Raw genomic sequence first — 22048 nt, 5'->3', positions numbered from 1 at the left:
GCCCACCTTTCCGCACATGTCAAACAGATGGGATCATTGTTAAAAGCCTTGAGAGCCGGGCTGAGCGGTGGGTAAGGCAGGGGGGGGGGGAGCCAGGAGGGGCACCGAGGGGAGAAGGGGGCACCTTCCAGTGGCTTTGTGTGTTCACACATTGGGACTGACAGGAGCCCTTCTTCTCCGTGGGTGGGGGAGTGTTTGGGGGTATGGGGCTGATGAGGGGGGATGGAAAGAGAGAGAGGTGGGGTGTTGGTGGGCAGGGTTATGATGTCACAGCCAAAGTTACAACAGGAGGAAAACACAGAAATGGTTCAACATTTTTTTTTTTAAACTTTGGACTGCCAAGAGCTGAAGGAGAGTGGTGAGCAAAGGAATGAAGGGGAGAGAGAGAGAAACTAAACTGGAAGCTTGAGTTTTGTGTTGCCTCTTGAAACCTTATGAATGGATTACCAGCAGCTGGGAGCCAGGAGAGACCTATAGGGGATGCGAGCTGACTTACACACTAGCAGGGGAGCAGCAGGCGGAATCCTCCTTCCCTGCTGGGTTACCCTCCTTCCTGAGATGAATGGTAGGAAACCTTTTTCTGAGGGTCGTTGGGGTGTATGGTGGAGGGGGAGCTGGCTTCTTTTCTCACCTGAGTATCTCCCCTCCCTCTTCTTGTTTTCCTCCTCTCTCTCCCCCGCACCTCCCCTGCTGTTCTGACTTTCTGTACATCCCCCCTCCCCACTCCAAAGCCTCCATCTCTATTTTGATCTGCTAAAGGGAGGAAAAAAAGAAAGAAAAAAGAACTGAGTCAGAAAAGTGAATGGAGGTAGGGAAGTGATAAGAGAAGAAAGGACACGCAGACTGAGGGGCGTCTGCTTAGTAATGCCCACGTGCCTGGGTGATAGCCTCGCGGGGACTTGCTTTGAGGCTTCAGTGGATGCTACTTGGGGAAACAGGGCATGCCGGGGGTGGGGTGGTTAGGACTCAGCCTTCTCAAAGCAAATGGATCAGTTATTAGCTGGGTAGAGGAGTTTAAAGGACAATGAGGGGCCCGAGGCAGAGGAGGCAGCGAGGTCTTCCTCCCCAGTCTGTGGGCTGCCTGTTTTAGAAAGTGGGCTCCACAGCAGTGATTTTAAAAGTGGAAGTGATTTTTCTTAGACTTGAATGAAGGACCCAGAGTGCTTCTCTCCCTGTTTTGGACTACCTGTGGTCCAACTTGCTTGCGTTGAGGATTCAGAACCACGCTGTGTGTGTGTCCATGTGTCCCTGTATGTAGATAAGCATATGCCGGTAAGGAGTGGGGACCCTTTGAGAAAGCAGTGTGTGAGCATCTAGGCAAACGTGACAGGGGTTAGAATCACAGCATCTACCTCCTCGTTTTATCCATTCATTTCAAATCAGTTGAAAAAATAGTTGGTTGAGTTTAGCTGTTCATTTTTGTAAATTACTTATTTTGGGCATCTCATTTGTTTATTTGCTCACTCAGCATATGGTGACTTTTACTAACTTCAGATGGAGGAACTTCTGGGAGAAAAAGATCTATGTACTATGAAAGCATGGCATTTCCATTTAATGCTTCTCACAGCAGGATAATTGATTTCTCCTTTCTTCCAGTGTCCAATATGAAGTGAATTTGAGGTATTCTTTTAAATCTGAAATGATTGATTGAAATAAGAAAAAATGCAGGAGATTTGTGAGAAAACAAAAGAAAGAGATGCAAATGTTCCTAAAAGGCTAGTGTGGGCTTATTAGGGAGGTCCTTTCAGAATGGGGTGTGTGTGTGTGTGTGTGTGTGTGTGTGTGTGTGTGTGAGAGAGAGAGAGAGAGAGAGAGAGAGGAGGTACACACAGAGTGCTCCAAAACAGTATTGATTGTTCGCTATTGATTGTGTAGGCTGCGGCTGCAGAGAGAAAGCCCGAGATGTTTACTGGGGAAACCAAGAGTAGTCTGTCCCCTGTGCCTGGGTGAGCCAGGGAGGTTTTCAGGAGGAAGGAGGGGACAGGAGGAGGTGGAGTGATGCACCAAACTTACTAGCTTGACATCATCATTGTCTTTAAATGAAAAAACAAGAAGATAATTACAGGCAGAGAGAAAGGGAGAGAAGGGGAGAGGAGAGGCCAGAGGGAACAGGTCCTTGAAGTACATGCTCATCTTTGCGCTCTTTTCCCTGTCTTCCCAGGGACCCACAAGCCTCCCAGAAGGTGAAGTCGAGGGCTCCCAGACTCATTTGGTTAAGAGAACAGCAGACTGGCAACCCCAAGGAGAACTTTACAGAGACTCACTACATACCAACAAGTTGGAAGGGGATAAAAAAGCTTCGACCGTCAACACTCCACAGCACCAAGCTGAGGGTAGTATCCTATCCTGAGCTGGCAGACTGGCAGCTGAATGGGACCTGGCTGAGGACATCTGAGAGGGAAAGTTAAGTACCAGCTTGGATTTTTGTGCTTCCAGATTCTTTCTGCATTTTTAGATGATAGCCTTCAAATTGTATGTCTCTGTAGAAAGATTGTTCTAGCAATTCGCTTTCAAGTGAGCATTATTTTGGGTGAAGGAGTACAAAAAGAGAAGGTAACCCCTAGGGAGGGAAGAAGAGAAGGAAATGAAAATTGGACAATGCTGTTGTTCTGAATGACTTGGGGCAGCGTGGGTAAGTGTGTTCCTTGAGGAACTTTGGCATATGCTCTCCTCTTCTAGTATCAGCGTGGGGAGGGATTATTGAAGAAGGAAGAACAAGAAAAAGGAAAGAAACCTGAGCTCTCTGAAAGGAAAGTCAAAGGAACCAAGAGCCATTAGCTTCGTTCTGCAAGGACTAAACTAGAGCAGGAAGAGAGGTCGAGGAAGCAGCGTGAGGGAAGCACCTGCCGCGAAGCAGTGGAAGTGACCCTGGCTGGCAGAGCTGCCAGGACAGCAGGTCCTCAGGGGAGGCGCTCTGTTGGGGCAAGCTGACAAAGTTCGGTCTGTGAGTGGAAGAGTCTCCCCAGGGACTGTACGTTCGCTGTGGCCGTCTCTCCCTGCTCTCCCCGCCATCCCAGCCTGGCACCCAGAAGTTGACTTCCGGCTCTGTGGGAGAGCCGAGGGAGGCACGATGTGGTTAACGATCCTGAGAGTAAGCCTGGTGGTCCTGGCCGGGTGGGCGTTCAGCACTGCCAGCTCTGAGCTGGGCGGGAGGCACAGGAAGGCCTTGGCTCAGAGGGGACACCTGAGTCAGGTGCGGTTGGAAGGGGAGCGCTGTTGGCTGGGGGCCAAGGCTCAGAGGCCCCGAGCTGTTCCCCAGCATCACCTCTTTGGGGTGTACCCCAGCAGTCCTGGGGACTACCTGAGGCCCTACCCCGTGAGGGAGCAGGGAACCCATCCCGCAGGACGCACTGAACCAGACTCCCTGAGAAAGACTGCTCCCCAAGACCTGGCTGAGCGTGCGGGGGGAGTGGGGAGGAAGCCGAGGGAGCCCCCAGCAGCCCCGTGGGTAGGGGACGGTCCTACTGGGCAGTCGGAGCTGCCGGGAGATGATGGCACTTATCTTGGCAACCAAGGACCCAAGTGGTCTCTAGGCGAGGCTGCAGCTCGGGGACGCCGGGCAGCAGCCGCAGCCATTCCCAACACCTCTCCACACCTGGAGGAACCCGAAGCGCAGAGCCAAGGAAAGCGCAGGGCCACGTCCAGGCATCCTCGCCGCGTGGTGAAGAGGCAGGCAGAGGACGCGCCCGGAGACCCTGATCTCCCTCCCCTGCATTTCCAACCTTGGCCTAAGCGCCCCCTTAAGCACAGGGTCAGAAACAGTCCGCTGAAGGACAGCATCCAAGATGGTGGAGGAAGCCCAGACTGGGAAGCAGAGACCTTTAACCCCCGAGGAGGACTGCCCGTCTTGTACTTCTCGGGGAGGCGGGAGCGGCTGCTGCTGCGTCCAGAAGTGCTGGCTGAGATTCCCCGGGAGGCGTTCACAGTGGAAGCCTGGGTGAGACCGGAGGGAGGACAGAACAACCCGGCCATCATCGCAGGTAATGACCCACTCCTGGGCTTTCTGACGTCCCAGGGAGTGGCTGGCTCCATTTCTGATGGGGTTAGATACAGGGAGCAAGGTGGGGAAGGGGGCAGAGCAGGAAATCCAGGAATAAGGATGGGGAGCTGGCCAGGGACAGGGAGGAAGGCAGGGCCTTTATTTATAGCATAGCAGGATGCTGGACACCATCAAAGAGAAGATAATGCCCCTCTGCCATAGCAGCATTTGCCCCCGTATTGATCTCATGTAGTTTTGTGCTTTGAGCTTGCCCTCAGGAGACCTTGGCTTGGCTTTCTTACCTTTTTTAAAGGGAAGAGACTTTTTCATCCTTTAGTCAAAGGAGAAGGGGTCTCATACCCTGTTTCTCATCGTCCAATTTGCGATACCCAGGCAACTTTGAAAATAGATGAGAGTCCAAGACCTGCACTGTGAGTCATGCCAGACTGGGCCAGGCTGGGCCAGGCTGGGAGGACACAAGGCTATCAGGCACACGGCCATCTTGTCCTGCCTGGTTGCCTTTTCTCTGAACAGCCCTATACGTAGGCAGAAAGGTGCCACCTGTTCCACTTCTGGGGGTCCCCTTCACTTTGTCCCGACAACAGTGTACACAGACTAGGAACAGTAAGGTCTACTGGAAAAGGTGGGCACTCACAAGCCAGGATCTTGGCTTCTAGCCCTGGCTGTTGTAAGAGGGATCTACAAACGAAACCTAGTGTAACTCTACGATGTTAATCAGAGACACCTAACTGGGAGTTTTACTTGTATTTATTCTTCACTATACCCAGATGTTGGAATTTTTTGAAAGTTACTCAGAAGGGAAAAGAAGCAAGTAGAATAGGAGTTGCTGTCTCCCATTGCCTGCCTGGGGATCCTGATTCAAGCAAGGGGTGAGGGGTTAGGCTTTGTATCTCATCCTTTAATACCTTTGGATTCCCCATGATGGAACCTAACCCCAAACAAGGCACCTAGTAAAACAATGTAATTTCATTAATGTGGATTATCTACTGCACCCTTTGCTGTTTGTCTGTCCCATACATTGAAGGGGAAACGGAGGCAGCAAGGCGTGCCAGAGGTAGGCTGGGGTGAGACTTCAGAACCCTGAATTGCTTGACAGCTCTCCAAATCAGAAACTGCTCAGGTTGCCGGAACCCTGCAAATAAGTTTGAGAAGAGGGAAAGAAATCTGGAAGGAAGGAGCCTCTTCCAATGGGGTGTTGCTGGAACATCCCTTCCGGACACTCTGTCTCCCCCCCATTTGGCTGTGATTTCTCCATTGGAAGCTGGGATTCCCAGACACTGAGCACGCTCAGATTGTGTGGTTTTGCTTTATTTTGGGGTGGGAGAGGGGGTAAGGGAAAGGGAGAGAGAAGGGGCCGGGCGGTGAGCTAGGTGGGGGCAGAGAACGAGTAGAAGGAAATCCTTATTCTGGGGCCAAATGGAAGAAATAATGAGATGATTATCTGATCAGAGCTGGCAGTTTCACAGTCCCTCCCAGATGACTTCTTCTTGCTGCCTAATCTTGCTTCCTAGTACCCATCTGCCAGGGAAACTGTGTGCTCGCCGTCTAGACTGAAACCCGCGACTCTGCCTACCCCTCCTCTCGCAGTAGCAACCTAGAGACCTGGGATCAGTTCGCTGACTGTGAAGAATTAGAGAAGGATCCAGCAGGAATACACGTAGGAGGCTATTAGTAAAGCGTGAACCTGGGGAGACAGATACACAATCCTGGGTACCTGACGGCTGTCCTGTCCCTCTCATGTCCTGTCTCATGCTCTGCACAGAGGAGAGCAGTGGTCCGATTTGATTCTAGTTCTCAAGTTCCTTGCCGCACCTCCTCCAGCCCACCCCAGTACTCCTCCTCCCTGCCTTGCACACCTGTCTGTCCGTCACCACCAACCACTCCTCACACTGCCCCAGCGCACCCTCAGAGCCTTCTCCCAAGTGCTCATCTGACTCTCTGAACCTCCCTAAGCATATAAAATTGGGCAGGAAATCTGTTGCAGACAGTCTAGCTTCTGAGGTTTCTTCTCTTCAAATCAAAGAGGCCCCTGCGGTATGCTGGGATTTCCCCTTCAGGTCGGCTCCAGGAAGGTTGAGGGCAGAGAACAGCCAGGTCCAGCTCTCCTCCACCTCCCACCCTGTTCTTTTCTTCAGTCTTGTGTACATCAGGAAGTACCCCCACATAAGGATTTAGGATAAAAGTTGGTGAAATTTAGGGGTTGGAAACAAGGTCGCCATTTGTCAAGATTCTGGCAGATGGGCTCCTGAGGATTTAGGTATCCTGTCTGCTCATACTGATTACCATGCCACTCACCTGTGGACCCTGTGAGTGAGAACCATGTGGTCACCAAGCAAGGAGTCAGGAATTCATTGCACCGAATGACTCCCATCTATCAACAGAGAGCCCCTCTTTCCTCTTCCCTAGCACTGGACCTTGAGCTGGTCACTACCTGTTCCTAGGGTGGTTGGCTTCTCTTATTCAAACCAACAATGCAACATCATGTCCCTGGAGCGACAAATGCTTCAACTACTGCAGTTCTGCTTTCCTGAGGACAGTACAAGGTGCTACAAAGACTTGGCTCCCACACTCCTTCCCAACAGCTCTCAAACCTCAGCTTCTACCTACTTAACTTGAACCCCCTTTCCCAGTCTTCATTCTACCAAGCCTGAGGTGTTTTCTCTTGAGTAGAGTCATCAAGCAATTTGGCTTACACCAACTGTTGCAGAGGAAGCCCCACCCCCAGAGGTGGGGCCTTAGGGAATACTTCCCACTCGGGGCACTAGGTGGCAGTGTTGCCTCATTACAGCAGAGCAGGAAGCCTCAGAGCTGGACTGTGATTTCTTGGAGGGCTGTCCTGCCCTGGCCTCAGAGTGTAATTTAATCATCCTCTCCCAGAATGTTAGTAGGCATCTCTGGGATTTAGCCTCATATGGGGTTTTCTTTTTTTTTTTTTTCTCCCAAAAAGCTAATATGGCATTTTTAGGGGTTGTGACTGGCTTGTATTTCTAGCAACTAGCAAAGAAAACAACTAGAGCTGTCCTCTCCTTCCACCCCAATACTCACATTTTTTTCAAAATAGGAAGCTGGACTCCAGAATGGATTGCCACAACAGTTTTATTTAGGTTTGAGGATGATGTGGGGCTCACAGGCTGTAGGTGCTGAGGGTCTCTCATGGGGCGTAGGCCTTCCTGCAAGGTAGGCCTTCTGCAGTTGTCTGTTGCCCATGGCCGAAGCAGATCAACTGAGATCTAGGGGAGGGAGGCGTGCACTGCTCCCCTGGAGGGTCCCCCAGGAGCAGCTAGGGAGGGCCTGGCTGTGTGACATGGGAGTAGTCTGAGGCCTGGGCCCCATTCGGGAGGGCCATTGGAACTGAGTGGGGCAATCTGGGGGAACGCTTGATGCTCCAGCACTCAACCTGAAACCATCCTGTTCCTTCCCGCCTTCTGGACTTCCTTTCCTCTCCTTCAACCCCAACATACACAAAAGAGAAAATTTAATAGGTTCCTCCACACCCCTAATTGATTTCAAATGTTCCCTGAAGTGGCCCAGCTGAGTAACCACCTGCAACTCCAAGATGTAGGAGACTGAGTCACTAAATCCATGGCAGGACGGGAGCCCAGGTTTCTTCATCCAACAAATATTTATTTGAGTACCTTGCCATGCAGAGTGCAGCAAGCCACCGTGGGGAATACAAAGATGTCTAAGAAACTGTCCCCGACAGGGGGGCAAGTTTTCCTTCTCTGAGGATCCAAGTTTTAGAGCATGTCCCAGTGCGGAATTTGGGAGGAAGACAGATCTGGAATCAGGTCCCTTCTTAAAACTTATCAGGGCTGTGGTCCTTGGAAGTTCACTGAACTTTTCTGAACTTTTGTTTCTTCAAATTGAAAAATGAGAAAAAACAATATATATATATATATATATATATATATATATATATAAATGTATGGTTCCATCTAAATAGAACTAATCTCCAAAAAAAAAAAAAAGAAGAAAAACAGAAAAAGACAAATGAGAGAATGTCTTGTAGAGTTGATGTTTAAATAAGTTGTGTATATGAAGTGACAACACAGGACCTGACCCATGAGGCGTATTTATGACATGGCAGGTGTTAAAAGTGGGAGGCATCCATTACTAAGATTGTGTGTCAACCCATTCTTCTTTGGTTCTAACCTACTAGCCTCTCATTTTTCTGTAGGTGAGATATTAACTTTAATTCCTTAGGAATTTAATGTGCTTATATGTAAAATAGGAATTGTGGTAAATAGGGTGGTGTTTTGTTTTTGTTTCTGTTTTTTTAACAGCATGGTCTCAGGATACTTAAGGACTAGAATCAGACAGAGGCCCCAAAGGACCCATTTATTTTATTTTTAAAAACTGTCATTTTTTTTAGCTTGGGCAGCAGTACTATTTCAAATAAACTGAACAATGGTGCTAAAGTTTTTTTGGAACTGTAAGTCCTTTCGAAAAGCCAATGAAAGCTATGCTTACTCTCTAGAAAAATGTACAGGTTCACATGGCTTACATAACATTTAGGGCTTTCTGGATTTCGATGACCAGGGTCTGCTGACATTAGTCCATTGTTCAGAGCCTATTGATGGCTTTTCTGTTTTGACTGACATCTAAATAATGAGATTTTCTAGGATGGCTTGACATTCCCTTCTCTCCCAAGGAGGAACTCTGTATTCAGAGTAAGGAGTTCTTCAGTGGAATGTGGAGCTTTGTGGAAGACAGATTCACATAGATGTAAAGAAAATGGGGGCGGGCACATGTACTGTAGCTAACTTTATCCAGCAAGACTTAAGATTTACACGGGACTCTCAGGCCTGTGAAGACAAGCTTTCTATGGCCCTCCTCCTCCTCTTTCCCATATGCAGCAATGGTCAAAATCACACCGTGTGTCCTCACAGGACCCTGAGGGATGGTCCAGTTCCTATTTACCAGAACTCAGCTCCCAACCAGGACCCAGCTATGCAGTGAGGCCACGGCAGGCCTGCCCTTGGTGTAGAAGAGCTGTAAGAGCTGTGGAGTTGGGGCCTGCTGTGGGCCTCCAGGGCGGGTTTGCCACTGTGATGACGAAGAGACTCCTGAGTTTTATGTCAGAAGAGGGCGTGTGCCTGATGGTTGTAAATTAGCAACTCTACACAGGAGAGTTCCCATTGCGTGGCTGTGACTTTCTGACCCTCCAGAAGAAAGGCATGGTGGGGACATGAGGTGTGTGATGACAGAGGTAAACAGAGCACCAGCGTGGCCTTCTCTTACAGCCCACTGCAGGCCCGTGTCCCCGCAGACTTCTCTGACTCCCCGTGTGGGACCATCTCCTCTGTCTGCTTCATGCGTGCTCTCCCAGGTTGTGGGGTGCCTCCTCTTTACTAGTTACGAATGTGTCTTATTTCTATCCCCTGAAAACTTCTCAGGAGCCAAATGCCTTTGTGATTGACTTTTGTCATCACCAAACATCTACCACAGTATTAGAATCTCAGTTAAGTTTGTAGAATAATGTAGAAATGGAGATTGCTGGATGCCCCCAGGGTGAGTGAGAGGTTCGGGGAACCTTGGACACTGGAGGCTCTTTGGGAGGATCCAGGCCAGTGGCTTTCAAATTCTGCTTCTGCTGCCTGCCGGGATGTCTCAGGGGCCTCTGAGGGAAACCCTGAACGAGGGGCTCCCTGGGCTCCTTCAACAGGAACTGCCCCTCTCTTACCTATTTCACATGAGAGATGTTTTGATGACTTTAAGAAAGCTCAAACTCTACAACTCTAGAGCAGAGCTGGCATACTATGGTCTATGGGCCACACTGGCTGCAAAGCCAGAACCAACTTTTATAAATAAAATTTAATTGGAACACAGCCACACATCTGAGTATGCATTTGCTGCAGCTTCTTCTGTGCTAAATGGCAGTTTAGTAGTTTCAGCAGAGACCGTATAGCCTGCAAAGTCTAAAATATTTCCTGCCTGGTCATTTGTAGAAAAGGTTTGCCAACCCCTGCTTCTACAGCATTGCTTCTTGAGTGTCAATGTGACAGAGGTGGGCTGGGACAGTTCAGGCTGCCATGGGAGCACACCTAGCAGTAGATACAAAGAGGACACGGCTAATGGGGCTACAGCCAAGGGGAACTGCATGTGCTCTGAAGAGCCTCACTGCAGCTGCATGCAGGCCCCACACCCGGGATGGCAGGGAGGATGGCAGATCAGGTCCTGGGACACAGTGGACTCTGGTTCCGGGACTATCAGAAGCTTTGTGGAGTGTTCCTTAGACCGCTCAGCAGTCTACAAGGCTGCTGCCTGACTCTTCTTCCCTCTGTCCTCTCCTCGGGGTCTGGCTTGCATCATGGACTGGTGGCTCTCCCAGCCTTTTCTGGCTCCTTCCAGATTTCCTCTCGTAGTTGTCTCCTCTAATAAAATTCTTGCATATTTAATCCTGTCTTGGCATCTACGTGTGCTACACGACTCTCTAACCCAAAAGCAGATTTGGACTCAGTAGGTCTGGAGCCTGAAGTTTTGCCTAACAGGCTCCTAGGTGCTGCTGCTGCTGAGAGTGTGTGGATCATGGTCTCAGGGGCAGGGCTCCAGACTCACGAGCCTGGGGCGGGGGCTGCAGACTTTTTCTGTAGAGGGACAGCCAGCAAATTGTTCTGACTCTGCAGGCTATTCAGTCCTTGTTGCAACTACTTACTAGGACATGCAAACTGCCAAAGACAGCATATAAACACATTGCCATGGTTGTGTTCCAATAAAACTTTATTTATAAAAACAGGTGACAGTAGTTTACCTCCCCCTTATATAGGGGAATCTTTCCAAATGCTATGCTTCTTCTGTAGTTCTCTCTTGCTTTGCTTCCTGTGCCACACCATCCAGAACAATGCCAGCTGAAAGACTGTGGCACTACCAGTGATGGAAAACATTATTTTTGCTTAAGTGAAAAACAAAATTCACAGAGTGTTCCTGCAGGAAATAGTCATGCTAGTTTCTTGGGATGAACACTAAATATGGGTTATATATTTCTTTTATTTAGTTTTTAATCTTAGTATAGTATATATCTTAGTATATATAATAGTATATATATATATAATCTTAGTATATATAATAGTATATATTTCTTTTATTTAGTTTTTAATCTTTTTTCTTGACATGAAATTGTACATATGTATGGGGTATAGTTTGCCAAATTTCACATGTATACAATGTGCAATGATCAAGGTTCTTTTTAAATAGCATATTGAGATATAACCTTTATTACTTAAAGCTGGAATGTTTCAGTGTATGTTTGCTTAATGGTTTTTAGCATCTTTATGTTAAAGAATTATGCAACTGTTACCACAATCTAATTTTAGGACATGTTCATCAGACCCAGAAGAAATACTCTTAGCACCGTCCTTCCTAAATCCATCACAGGCATAGGCGTACCACTAATCTACTTGCTGTCTCTGCAGATTTGCCTATTCTGGACATTTCATGAAATATACGGCTACTTGCATTTAGTTTCTTTCACTGGAGGTTCACCATATTGTACCATGCATCAGAGCTTCGTTCCTTTCTGTGGTTGAGCAGTATTCCATAGATATGTCCAGTCATTAGTTGATGGACTGTTCAGTCGTTTCCACTCTGGGCTATTATGAATAGAGCTGCTTTGAACATTGTACACAGGTGAACATGTGTTTTTATTTGGGTAGCTAAATATCTGGGAGAGGGATTGCTGGGTCATATGGTAACTCTGTGTTTAGTTTTCAAGGGACTGATGGATTATTTTACAAAATGTCTGTGCCATTTTGCAATCCCCAACAATGTGTGAGGGTTTGGTTTTATATTGCTGTCCTTCAAAAATGAAATGGGTTGCTGTGGCATCGCTAGTGAGTAGGGCTTTGTCACTGGCAATGTCTGATGAGCATTGGAGGTCTTGGAGAAATGTGCTGTCATCCTACATAATCAGGAGAGTATTTCTTTGATGCCAAGGCCCCTGCAATCCCAGGGAGCCCTTACTGGTTGAAATGGGGACTCTTGTCAATCTCCCTCCTCTAGCTTCTTGAGGGTATCCCAAGATGAACTTGGACTCTCATGAACTGGTATCGGCATGTGGGGAGCTCATCTTTGATCCAGAGACCATTACTTTGTTATCTCTCACCTGATGAACACTGAATTACAGGCTTTTGGGGGACACTCAGCCACTTGGAAAAGTCACATTGTATCAGAGTCTAATACAGCAGTACCTTCAGAAAGAAAAGGAGAAGAGAAACAGAGCAGGAAGATGGAGCCCACATGATGCCAGGCTTATGATGCCAGGGCTTTCTCTGGGTCTTGCCCTAACTGAGGGCCTGGGCCCACTCTGTTCAGGGCTTTGTGTCTAATTCACAGGCTTCCATCCGGGACTTTGGAATTGAGCTGTTTTCTGGGATGTGGGTGGGGAGGAGGGGTTTCCACTGAACACGACACTGATCATCCTGCCCATCACCCTGCACTTCAGTGCCTACCACCTGCAATTACCCTCCCTCTCCTCATCCCCCAACCTGCAGTTACTGTGAAAGAATCTCCTAGGTTCTTTTGATGTGGTGAGTGAAGTTTCGACTGTCTCAGACCCAGGTAGTACCATTGGTGGCTCATTCCCCATCCTCTTTGAGCCTGTACCTTTGGGACCTCTGGGTACAGTTCTAGGGTAGAGTACAGGTTGTTGAGTTGGAAATACTCAGAAAAGGTGGAGGCAGGGTTAGAGAGTAGGACTCACCTACTACATTCTTTGGGCTTTTGGTGACCCAAATAAATTCAATGTTTGCTTGTCACCAGCAGCACCCTGTCCTTTACCTCTGCTAAATCCTCTGCGCACTTCTTTCTTGTTCCTCTGAGCATCTAATTCATTCAGAACGTGTGTGCCAGGAGTCTGGCTCCTTCTCTTTCCTGTTTTAGTTCATGCCTTGAGGAGGCCAAATAAACACCTTATTTGGTGTTTATTAAGAGGAAGGCAACACCTTAGTCTGGATCCTGAACCTCATATGCCGAATATCCACGCTTTGGTTCCTGATGTCATAAACAAGTACATAAATCCCGGGCTTCTGCCCTGGAATACATGGAATTAGGTTACTCTGGGGGCTCATCAAATCTGTTTCTGCTCACGTTGTACACACCCTCGTCCTAGCACCTTCCAGAAAGCATATTTCAATGCCAAGTTTGTATCCAGAGAGTAGCAGCATTCTTCCCTTCCCATGTTTACTACCTGCTTTAAAACAATCCGCCTTTTTGGAATTTTTTTTTTTTCTTAAAGAGAGAACAGCCAGGAAATAAAGCTCAGTAGGCAAACAAAAACATCCCAGTTCTCTTTATGAGTCAGAAGTGAGTGGTAAAGAAAAGTGGCTCTGCTCAGATATGCAATATGGCAACTGGAACCCAAGGGCTCAGGACTTTCTGAAGTTGAAGTGTTGCCATGACAACCAGCTAGGATATCAAGACCAGGCATTATGGCACATTTCTGGGTTAGAAGTCCAGTTACTTGATCAGAGAAGTCTCAGAGCGTAAAAGTTAATGGATTAATCAGTCATCGTTTAGGTGGTGACTCAGTACTTGCTAAGTTTCATACATGTAGTTGGTGCACATTCTGGTGAGGAAATTAAAGAAATACTTTGGTTCTATATGTTCATTCATTCATTTGCTCAACATTATTGAGCTTTTGTTAGGTGAATTGTGAAGCATTTAACCACATGCTGGGGAATTAAGGACTGCTAAGGCAGAGGTTTGCCTGAAAGGTACTCAAGGTCCGGTGGGTGGCTTTCTATAAATGGATTATTACAGCCTGGCTTGTGGCAGTGGCCAGACTTGCTTGGGTGAGCCCAAGGAGGTAACTGAAGAGACAGAGGAAGGGCTAGAATGTGATAGAATTGGGAGGAAGATAAAGGAGGTCAGACAGTGCAGGAGCACCAAGTAAGACTGCCTGAAGAGGGTTCTTTGGACTTTGTGATCAGGAAGCACTGGTATCTTTACAGAGGGCAGTTCTGCTCTAGAGCTGGCACCCAGGAGGAGAGTTGCTATTATAGTAAGTAGTGAGAGGCAGGGGAGAAGATGGCTGAAGACAGACGGCGGGTCTGGCACACCTAGATACAGAATGTATACAGAATGGTGGCTGAGAAGAAAGACATGAGGAACAGTACAGGCTCGGAGAGATCTCGTTTTATGGTCAAAGATCCAAGCCCCAGGCTTCATGTTGAAGAACTACTAATCTCAATACAGCACAAACCAAGAAAATATCAGAAGATAAATACACACAAATGTAAAGCACACACCTGCTAACACAATCAGTCTGAGAAATTATTGCAGATATTCTTTCTTAACAAATATGTCTGTAGTACTTACTCTGTGCCAGGTTCTACAGCAGTCAGTTTACAAATATTAACTCAAGAGCTTCTCAAGAAAAGAAATGGAGAAACTGAAGTACAGAGAGAAATAAGACCCGGCCTAAGGTCACACGGCCAGTCAACACAGAGCCAAGGTCATGCAGCCAACCCACGCAGAGCCAAGCTTTGAACTTCGGTGTCTGTCCCTAGAGCTCATGTTCTTCTCTTCTACGCAATACTGTTTCCAATTTTTTACAGCAGGAGAAATAGGGAGTGAAGGATCCCAGACTGCTCAACTGAAGCCCGCTATGTCTCATACCTACTCTTCTGTTTCCTGCAGGTCAACAAAGGGCCCTGCCATGCTGCCTAGGTCTCTGAGTGTTCCTGTCTCGCTTTGTTGCCCCTCACCCTCTACCGCATCCCATACAATGCCAATAATCAATCACTCAGTGATGACTGGTTTGTGTCTGCACTATGTTTCGATCCTGCTATGTTCATCCTTATGGCCTGTAGCTCCTGGAAAGATCAATCACTGGGCTGCAAGCTATCTGAGCTTTCTCAAATGCAAAGCAGCTTGTTGCTTTCTTGCCTACAACCATTAGATGATTCTGCTGTGCCCTCAGTATGAAGCTCATGACCTTCAGGTCAAATGGCATTCTACTTACCACCTTCTCAAGTTCATACTATCCTTTAGGCTAGGCATACACTTGCACACCCACATGTATACACGTGCACACATGCATGCATGTATATATGTATGCATACTCGTACACAGACACATGTAAGCATATACACACATGTACGTGTGTGTACACATGCATGCACATACATACATGCACACTCACATACATAGACTCACAAGCACTCACGACCATGATCAAATGCATTCACAAGTATGTGCCCCTTCAGTTCAACTTCCAAAAGCACCAAACTGCTGTCAGTGGTACAGATATACCATCTCTTCCTGGACTTGGGCCTCTGATATCTGCCCTTTGTCTAACAGTAAACTGTTCCCCAAACCCCGTATTCACCCAACCGGCTCTTGTTCACCACCTGAGTTTTCAGTTCATGGGACCTCTCTTCCCAGAAATTGACCTTGATCTTCCTCGAGACTAATCTAGATTTGTTCTCCTGGGACCTTTACTCTGCTTTATCAAAATACTTAGAAGAATTTACCATAATTTCCATTTTGATTTCTATTCACTAGACACATACTCATATGCCAGGTACTATATTGGGCATAGGCATTAAACAGGCAGACATGGCCCCACCTCTTGGTCATTTCTATCCCAAGCTAGCTCCCCAACCCTGGCTGTAAGTCTTCTGGGGCCAGAGGTTGTCCTGGTTCATTGTGGCATCCCTAGAACCTTGTGCATGGTCAGCTAGTAATAAATCACTCTTCCAATAAATATTTGACAAGAGGGTGAATGAATAAAAGTACGTCAGTAAGGAATCAGTCTTAGAATCTGCAAAGTGAATTATTCTATTTGAAAGTGGGAAGGAAGGCCTGGTCATCTTAAAGTTCTATTGATTTGGAAGATGGTCAAGATGCTTGAAATTTCCTAACAACTGGAAAGAGCCATTATTCTTATCCTGTACCTCAATTCACTCTCCCGCCTTGATAAATATTGACTGGAAACTAATCTAGAAAAATTGCATGCCGTTTACAACTTGGTTTAACCAAGATTATTTCTAAAATTTCAGCAGTTTTCTCTTGAAGTGCTTCTTTGGGTTTTCATGCAGAGTCTCTTTCTCACTCTCGTGGGCTTTTGTGTGTGTTTGTGCCTAGTTCCTGGAGTGGAAGGGAGTGGAGAAGGGCACCTCTGGAGCTAGCCGGATAAACAGGCTAGCAGGGACCTGGGCATGTTCCTCGGGCTCCAGGTCTTTCCAGGGTTGTTCTTTTTCTAGTCCTCATAAAATCTGGGGTTTTTATAAAATTCCCTGTGGGGGTAAAGTCCGTTTAATGTATTCATTGGCAGCTCCTAGGTCAGCTCATTTTTTATCCAGACACTCACTAGTTCCTTTATTCAACAGATATTTATTGAGCACAAAGTAGGTATTTAATAACTAATTTTGAAATGAACTCCAACTTCACATGGAATAAACACTAACCACAGTAAAGGTCTATTTTAGTTTTATTGTTTGTTCCAAGGCACATGAATAATTTGGAATAATTACACAATAGAATATCCTCATAATCCTGATAGTACAGACGTGGCATGGATCCTGAAGAAGGAGGTCATCCTAGCAGGATTCCCTTTCTGGGTGTGGCATTCTTGCTGGGCCCTTGAGCAGGGTGTGGGACGTCACTTGATTGACCTCAATCAGGGACCAGCCATGGTAGAGGTGGGGACACTGGGTGGTAATCCCACCCTCTCTTCCTCTTTGCCCTTCTCCTCTCAGCATTTCTGGGGACTGAGCAGTGACAGTGTGTCGCCGCATGCTGCAGAAACCCAGGCACCAAAGGGGGGAAACAGCTGCTTACCTTGCATTCCCTGGGCACTTCTGTCAACAAGATCCTCCTGGCCCTGCGTCCTGCCAGCCTGCAGCCTTCCTGCTCTCCGACCCAGCACCCTGTGGCTGCCCCTTCGAGCTGCTGCATTCATCAGATACAGCCTCTGACCTTGGGGGACTCTGGGTCCCAGGCACCTCTACTCTTCAGCATGATGCGTGCATCCCTGAGCCAGGCGCCTCTTTCTCTCCCCTCCCCACTGCCTGCTGCTTACCTGCTCCTGGCCTCTGCGCAAGCTGTCCCCTTGTCTTCAGTGTCGTGCCTCCACCCCACCATCTGTCTAAATTCATTTCCTACATGTAGTGGGTAGGAAGGCTGAGGTGGGGTCTGATGTTCTGGGTTCAGGTCCTTTACTAGAACTATACACTTGGCAAGTTCAAGTCCCCTCATCTGCAAAATTGAAGCAGTGGTGATTTCTGTGTCAGAATTGTTGTGATGATTAAATAAGTTAAAATGAACTGGAGGCTTGGGTGGTGCCCGGCACAGGGTGCTCTCTGAATTTTGGTTGCTGTTTTCGTTATCTGCAGAGTTCTGTGGCGCCCAGGGACCAGAGCTGGCTGTTAGGACGCTCCCAGTCCTGGCTCATGCTGCCCTTCCCTGGGGCCTTCCCTGCCCCTGCTAGTCTCCTTCTCTGGAACTTTTGTTTCATGGATGTCTATATGGTACAATTTAACATGTAATCGTAGTGAAATCTGCTTAACTGGATTCCAACTAAGCAGGATTCTTAACTGTGCTTTGGTTATTCTGCTTTTTAGGAGGATGGGTACATGATAAAAAGGTGAGTTCAAAAGAGGACCCCAGTGGAAAAAGACCCTGCCCTTTAACACGTGGGTTCAGACCAATCTGTTCCACCTTCTGTAGCCTCAGCCATGAAGGTTTGGGGTAGTGAGAAACAGTTCCAGCTATGACCCGAAAATCCTTTGATGTAAATCTAGGGACAGAGATTCCAGGCACAGTCTGTCCAGGCAGCAGACAACCCACCCCAGTCTCCACTTTGCAAATGGGACAGTGAGGCCCAGAGAGGGAAAGGGAACTTCCTGATATTACACAGGGATAGGCTGAGACTCTGCTCTCAGGTTTCCTGCCTTGCAATTTGGTGTAGTTTCAACTCTGCTGCTTGATTTAAATCTCTCACTGGAAAGCAGAAAAAAAGATTTTTAAGGAAGATTTTCAGTAAGAAAATGAAACAAACAAACAAAACCGATGAGGACCACAGTCCTCATATGACCTGAAATGCCAGTGAACTTGATCACTATTTCCCTTTGCCCTTTCTCATTCTCACTCAGGAGCTAAGTGGCCAACCTATGTCACTGCAGGGATTTACTCTGGGGCCAAATATAAGTGTCCTCTTTGAACACTAGGCTCTGAACACACCTGGATTCAGTTTGGGGACACACACTCTGTCCTCTGTTTCTTCCAGACTTTCACACTCATGGAAAAGGGGCTGTGAGCATTCAAGTGGACTGCCCCACTATTTGGTGTGTATGATCTCTGGGTCACCAGCCTCAACTTGTTCCCTATAAGGCAATCAGAGTCCTCTTGCCTTACTTGTTGATGGCACAGAGAAGGCAAAAGTGTTCAGCTCTTATTAAATGAGCAGAGAGGTTTACAGAGGATGACAATAAGACACAGCAGGCTAATGTTGGCAGAGTGAAGTAGTGAATCGCTTTAGACACCCTCAGCCTCCAGGCAATCGGGAAGTTGTTTCATTGCAAAAGGGTCTTCTGCAGGCTTGCTTTACACAGTGACTCCGGCAGTGCCTCTGCATCATTGAGTCTGTGTGATACTATTTAGGCACTTCTTAAGGTAGTGTTGATTCTGTAAGTTGCACTTGGTAAAAGAAATGCCAGAGCAAATTTCTGAGAGGAGTCTCAAAATTATTTATTTGGCAGAGGAGAAAAATGACCGAATTGATGGTGGTGCTGCTTGGTAGCTGCGAGAGAGAGTTCTTGGGCAGCTCTTGGTAGAGATGGAGGCAGGCTGGGGACGAAGGGTGGTGGCATCCTGCTGTGAGTACCACTGAGGCCCTCCCAGGATGGACAGGTGCTGGGGCATCTTATCAAGGTGAAGATAAGGCATTTATCTTCACAACATTACAATGCTTATTCGATTTTGCTTATTTATTTATTTTCCTATGTGGGGAAAGATAAAGTTGCTAAATGTTCTCAGATGATGGGTGATGTTGGGCAAAATACTGACTCTAGAGGAAATTGCCCAGGAGAGTCAAGAGGTGACAAGTCTGATGGTGGCTCAATTCTTCTTGGTCCCTCCCAGGTAATGGGGAAGGAAGTGGAAAGCCAGCGTGCTTTCCTACCAGCATTGTGGGTGGAGACGTGCTGGGCAGACTGGTAACTGCCCCCACTACGGGGAGGAAGTGGTACAGAAGGCTGGAGGGATTTTCTTTATTAGAGGTGAGGGGTTTTGAGTGTCTTGTGACATATTTTCAGTTAGGAAGATGCTCTTTTGTGGATTTAGTCCATTAATGGATTACTTATTCCTACATGGGCTTGATGTCAGCCTTACACACGGGAGTGTGGAGAGCGGAAGGCTGGTAGGCAGCTTTCACCAGGCTTATTAGACACGTGAAGAGATAGACCTAAATATGCTGAAAGGCTAACAATGATGTTAGCAGAGAATGATGTTATTGCGAGCTTAGTAAGTGCTGGGCACTGCTTTGTTTTGCATGTGTGCCTTCATTTAATCCTCCCCAGGTGAGGCCTGGTTCTGGCCTTCACCTGGCGGGGATGAGGAAGTGAGGTTTGAAGAATTGCATCAGGTTGCTTAGGGTGGCAGAGCCAGTGCATGTGGTTGATCTAGGGTCTCGAGCTCCACAGCCTGTTCTTTCAGCTTCAACAGATTTAACTCTCTTTTTGGTTTTCAGTTGGCTACTGGGCTGGCTCTTCTTGGTCACTGGTGGGTCTCCAAGGCCTTGGAGAGTCTGGGGAAGTTGAGAAAGGGGCAGGATTGTCCTGAGAGATACCCAGAAAGCTCCTGAAGGCACTGGTCATTCTTGGCAGGGCATGTTACAACTCTAGGTCGACAACCTGGTCTCTGTGTGTTGCTTTCTCAGCAAGAAAATAGGAACAAGCCACATGGCTTGTTGCTTGGTGGCCAGGCAAGTTCCCTGGAGAAGGCTCCTGCTGCTCTCGATCATTCCACGGTGATGGCAGCACTGGGCCTGGTTCTTCACAACTGTGGGCTTCACACGGACCTGTGCCTGCTGTTTATAGATTTTTCCAGAAATGCAAGATTCCTTTAATCAACCTCAAGGCCATGTAGAAATGAAAATGATCAATTTACTATTTACCTACTAACTTATTTTTGTCCCTACATTTTTCTTATTCTAATCTTCTAACAAAATCTGATTAGTTCACTTTTTCTACTTAAAATCCTTTAGGAGGAGTAGACTTAGGTTGTTTAATAAATTAAAAAATTAAAATTAATTAAATTAAAAAATTAAAATTAAAAATATTTTTCCTATGAATCTGTACTTTTGAAATAGACCATTTATTATTTTAAATAATCTGGATTAGAGTATATATATTGTTTCAGAATTTACCTTGTTTTCTTTTTTTTTCTTATTATTGTATACAAATGGGATACATGTTGTTTCTCTATTTGTACATGGAGTCAAGGCATACCATTTGTGTAATCATAAATTTACATAGGGCAATGATGATTGATTCATTATTTTTTTCCCTTCCCCCCTACCCCTCCCACCCCTCTTTTCCCTCCACACAGTCCTTCCTTCCTCCATTCTTACCACCCTCCTTATCCTTAACCCTAAACCTAACCCTAACCCTAACACTAACCCCTCCCACCCCCCATTATATGTCCTCATCCGCTTATCAGCGAGATCATTCCTCCTTTAGTTTTTTGAGATTGGCTTATCTCACTTAGCATGATATTCTCCAATTTCATCCATTTGCCTGCAAATGCCATAATTTTATCATTCTTCATTGCGGAGTAATATTCCATTGTATATATATGCCACAGTTTCTTTATCCATTCATCAACTGAAGGGCATCTAGGTTGGTTCCACAATCTGGCTATGGTGAATTGAGCAGCAATGAACATTGATGTGGCTGTATCTCTGTAGCATGCTGATTTTAAGTTCTTTGGGTATAGGTCAAGGAGTGGGATAGCTGGGTCAAATGGTGTTTCCATTCCAAGCTTTCTGAGGAATCTCCATACTGCTTTCCAGAATGGCTGCACTAATTTGCAACCCCACCAGCAATGTATGAGTGTACCTTTCTCCCCACATCCTCGCCAACAACTATTGTTGCTTGTATTCTTGATAATCGCCATTCTAATTGGGGTGAGATGAAATCTTAGGGTAGTTTTGATTTGCATTTCTCTTATTACTAGAGATGTTGAACATTTTTTCATATATCTGTTGATTACTTGTACATCTTCTTCTGTGAAGTGTCTGTTCATTTCCTTAGCCCATTTGTTGATTGGATTATTTGTATTCTTGGTGTAGAGTTTTTTGAGTTCTTTATAGATTCTGGAAATTAGCGCTCTATCTGAAGTATGAGTGGCAAAGGTATTCTCCCACTCTGTAGGCTCTCTCTTCACATTGCTGATAGTTTCCTTTGCTGAGAGAAAGCTATTTAGTTTGAATCTATCCCAGTTGTTGATTCTTGCTTTTATTTCTTGTGCTATGGGAGTCCTGTTAAGGAAGTCTGGTCCTAAGTCAACAAGTTGAAGGTTTGGACCTACTTTTTCTTCTATAAGATACAGGGTCTCTGGTCTGATTCTGAGGTCCTTGATACATTTTGAGTTGAGTTTTGTGCATGGTGAGAGATAGGGGTTTAGTTTCATTCTGTTGCATATGGTTTTCCATTTTTCCCAGCACCATTTGTTGAAGAGGCTTTCTTTTCTCCATTGCATATTTTTGGCCCCTTTGTCTAGTATGAGAAAATTGTATTTCTTTGGGTTTGTGTCCATGTCCTCTATTCTGTACCATTGATCCACCTTTCTATTTTGGTACCAATACCATGCCGTTTTTGTTACTATTGCTTTGTAGTAGAGTTGAAGATTTGGTATTGCGATACCCCCTGCTTCGCTCTTTCTACTGAGGATTGCTTTAGCTATTCTGGGTAATTTATTCTTCCAGATGAATTTCATAATTGCTTGCTCTATTTCTGTAAGGTACATCATTGGGATTTTAATTGGAATTGCATTGAATCTGTATAGCACTTTAAGTAGTATGGCCATTTTGACAATATTAATTCTGCC

The 22048-nt window shown here is 46.5% G+C and overlaps 1 protein-coding gene across 1 annotated transcript in view; it reads left to right on the top strand.

The window, feature by feature from the left end:
• Positions 1-354: 354 nt before the first annotated feature.
• Positions 355-22048, top strand: part of Pappa2 (pappalysin 2) — a 249632-nt gene continuing 227938 nt past the window's right edge. The window contains 2 exon segments of the mRNA XM_047521747.1: positions 355-565; positions 2162-3980. Of these exon segments, the coding sequence (XP_047377703.1) occupies positions 3071-3980 (910 nt within the window). The 5' untranslated portion in view covers positions 355-565; positions 2162-3070.

This window comes from Sciurus carolinensis, chromosome 12 (assembly GCF_902686445.1).
Source record: "Sciurus carolinensis chromosome 12, mSciCar1.2, whole genome shotgun sequence".
NCBI classification, from domain to species: domain Eukaryota; kingdom Metazoa; phylum Chordata; class Mammalia; order Rodentia; family Sciuridae; genus Sciurus; species Sciurus carolinensis.
Note: the sequence above shows the minus strand (reverse complement) of the source record. Positions and strands in the feature narration are given on the sequence as shown.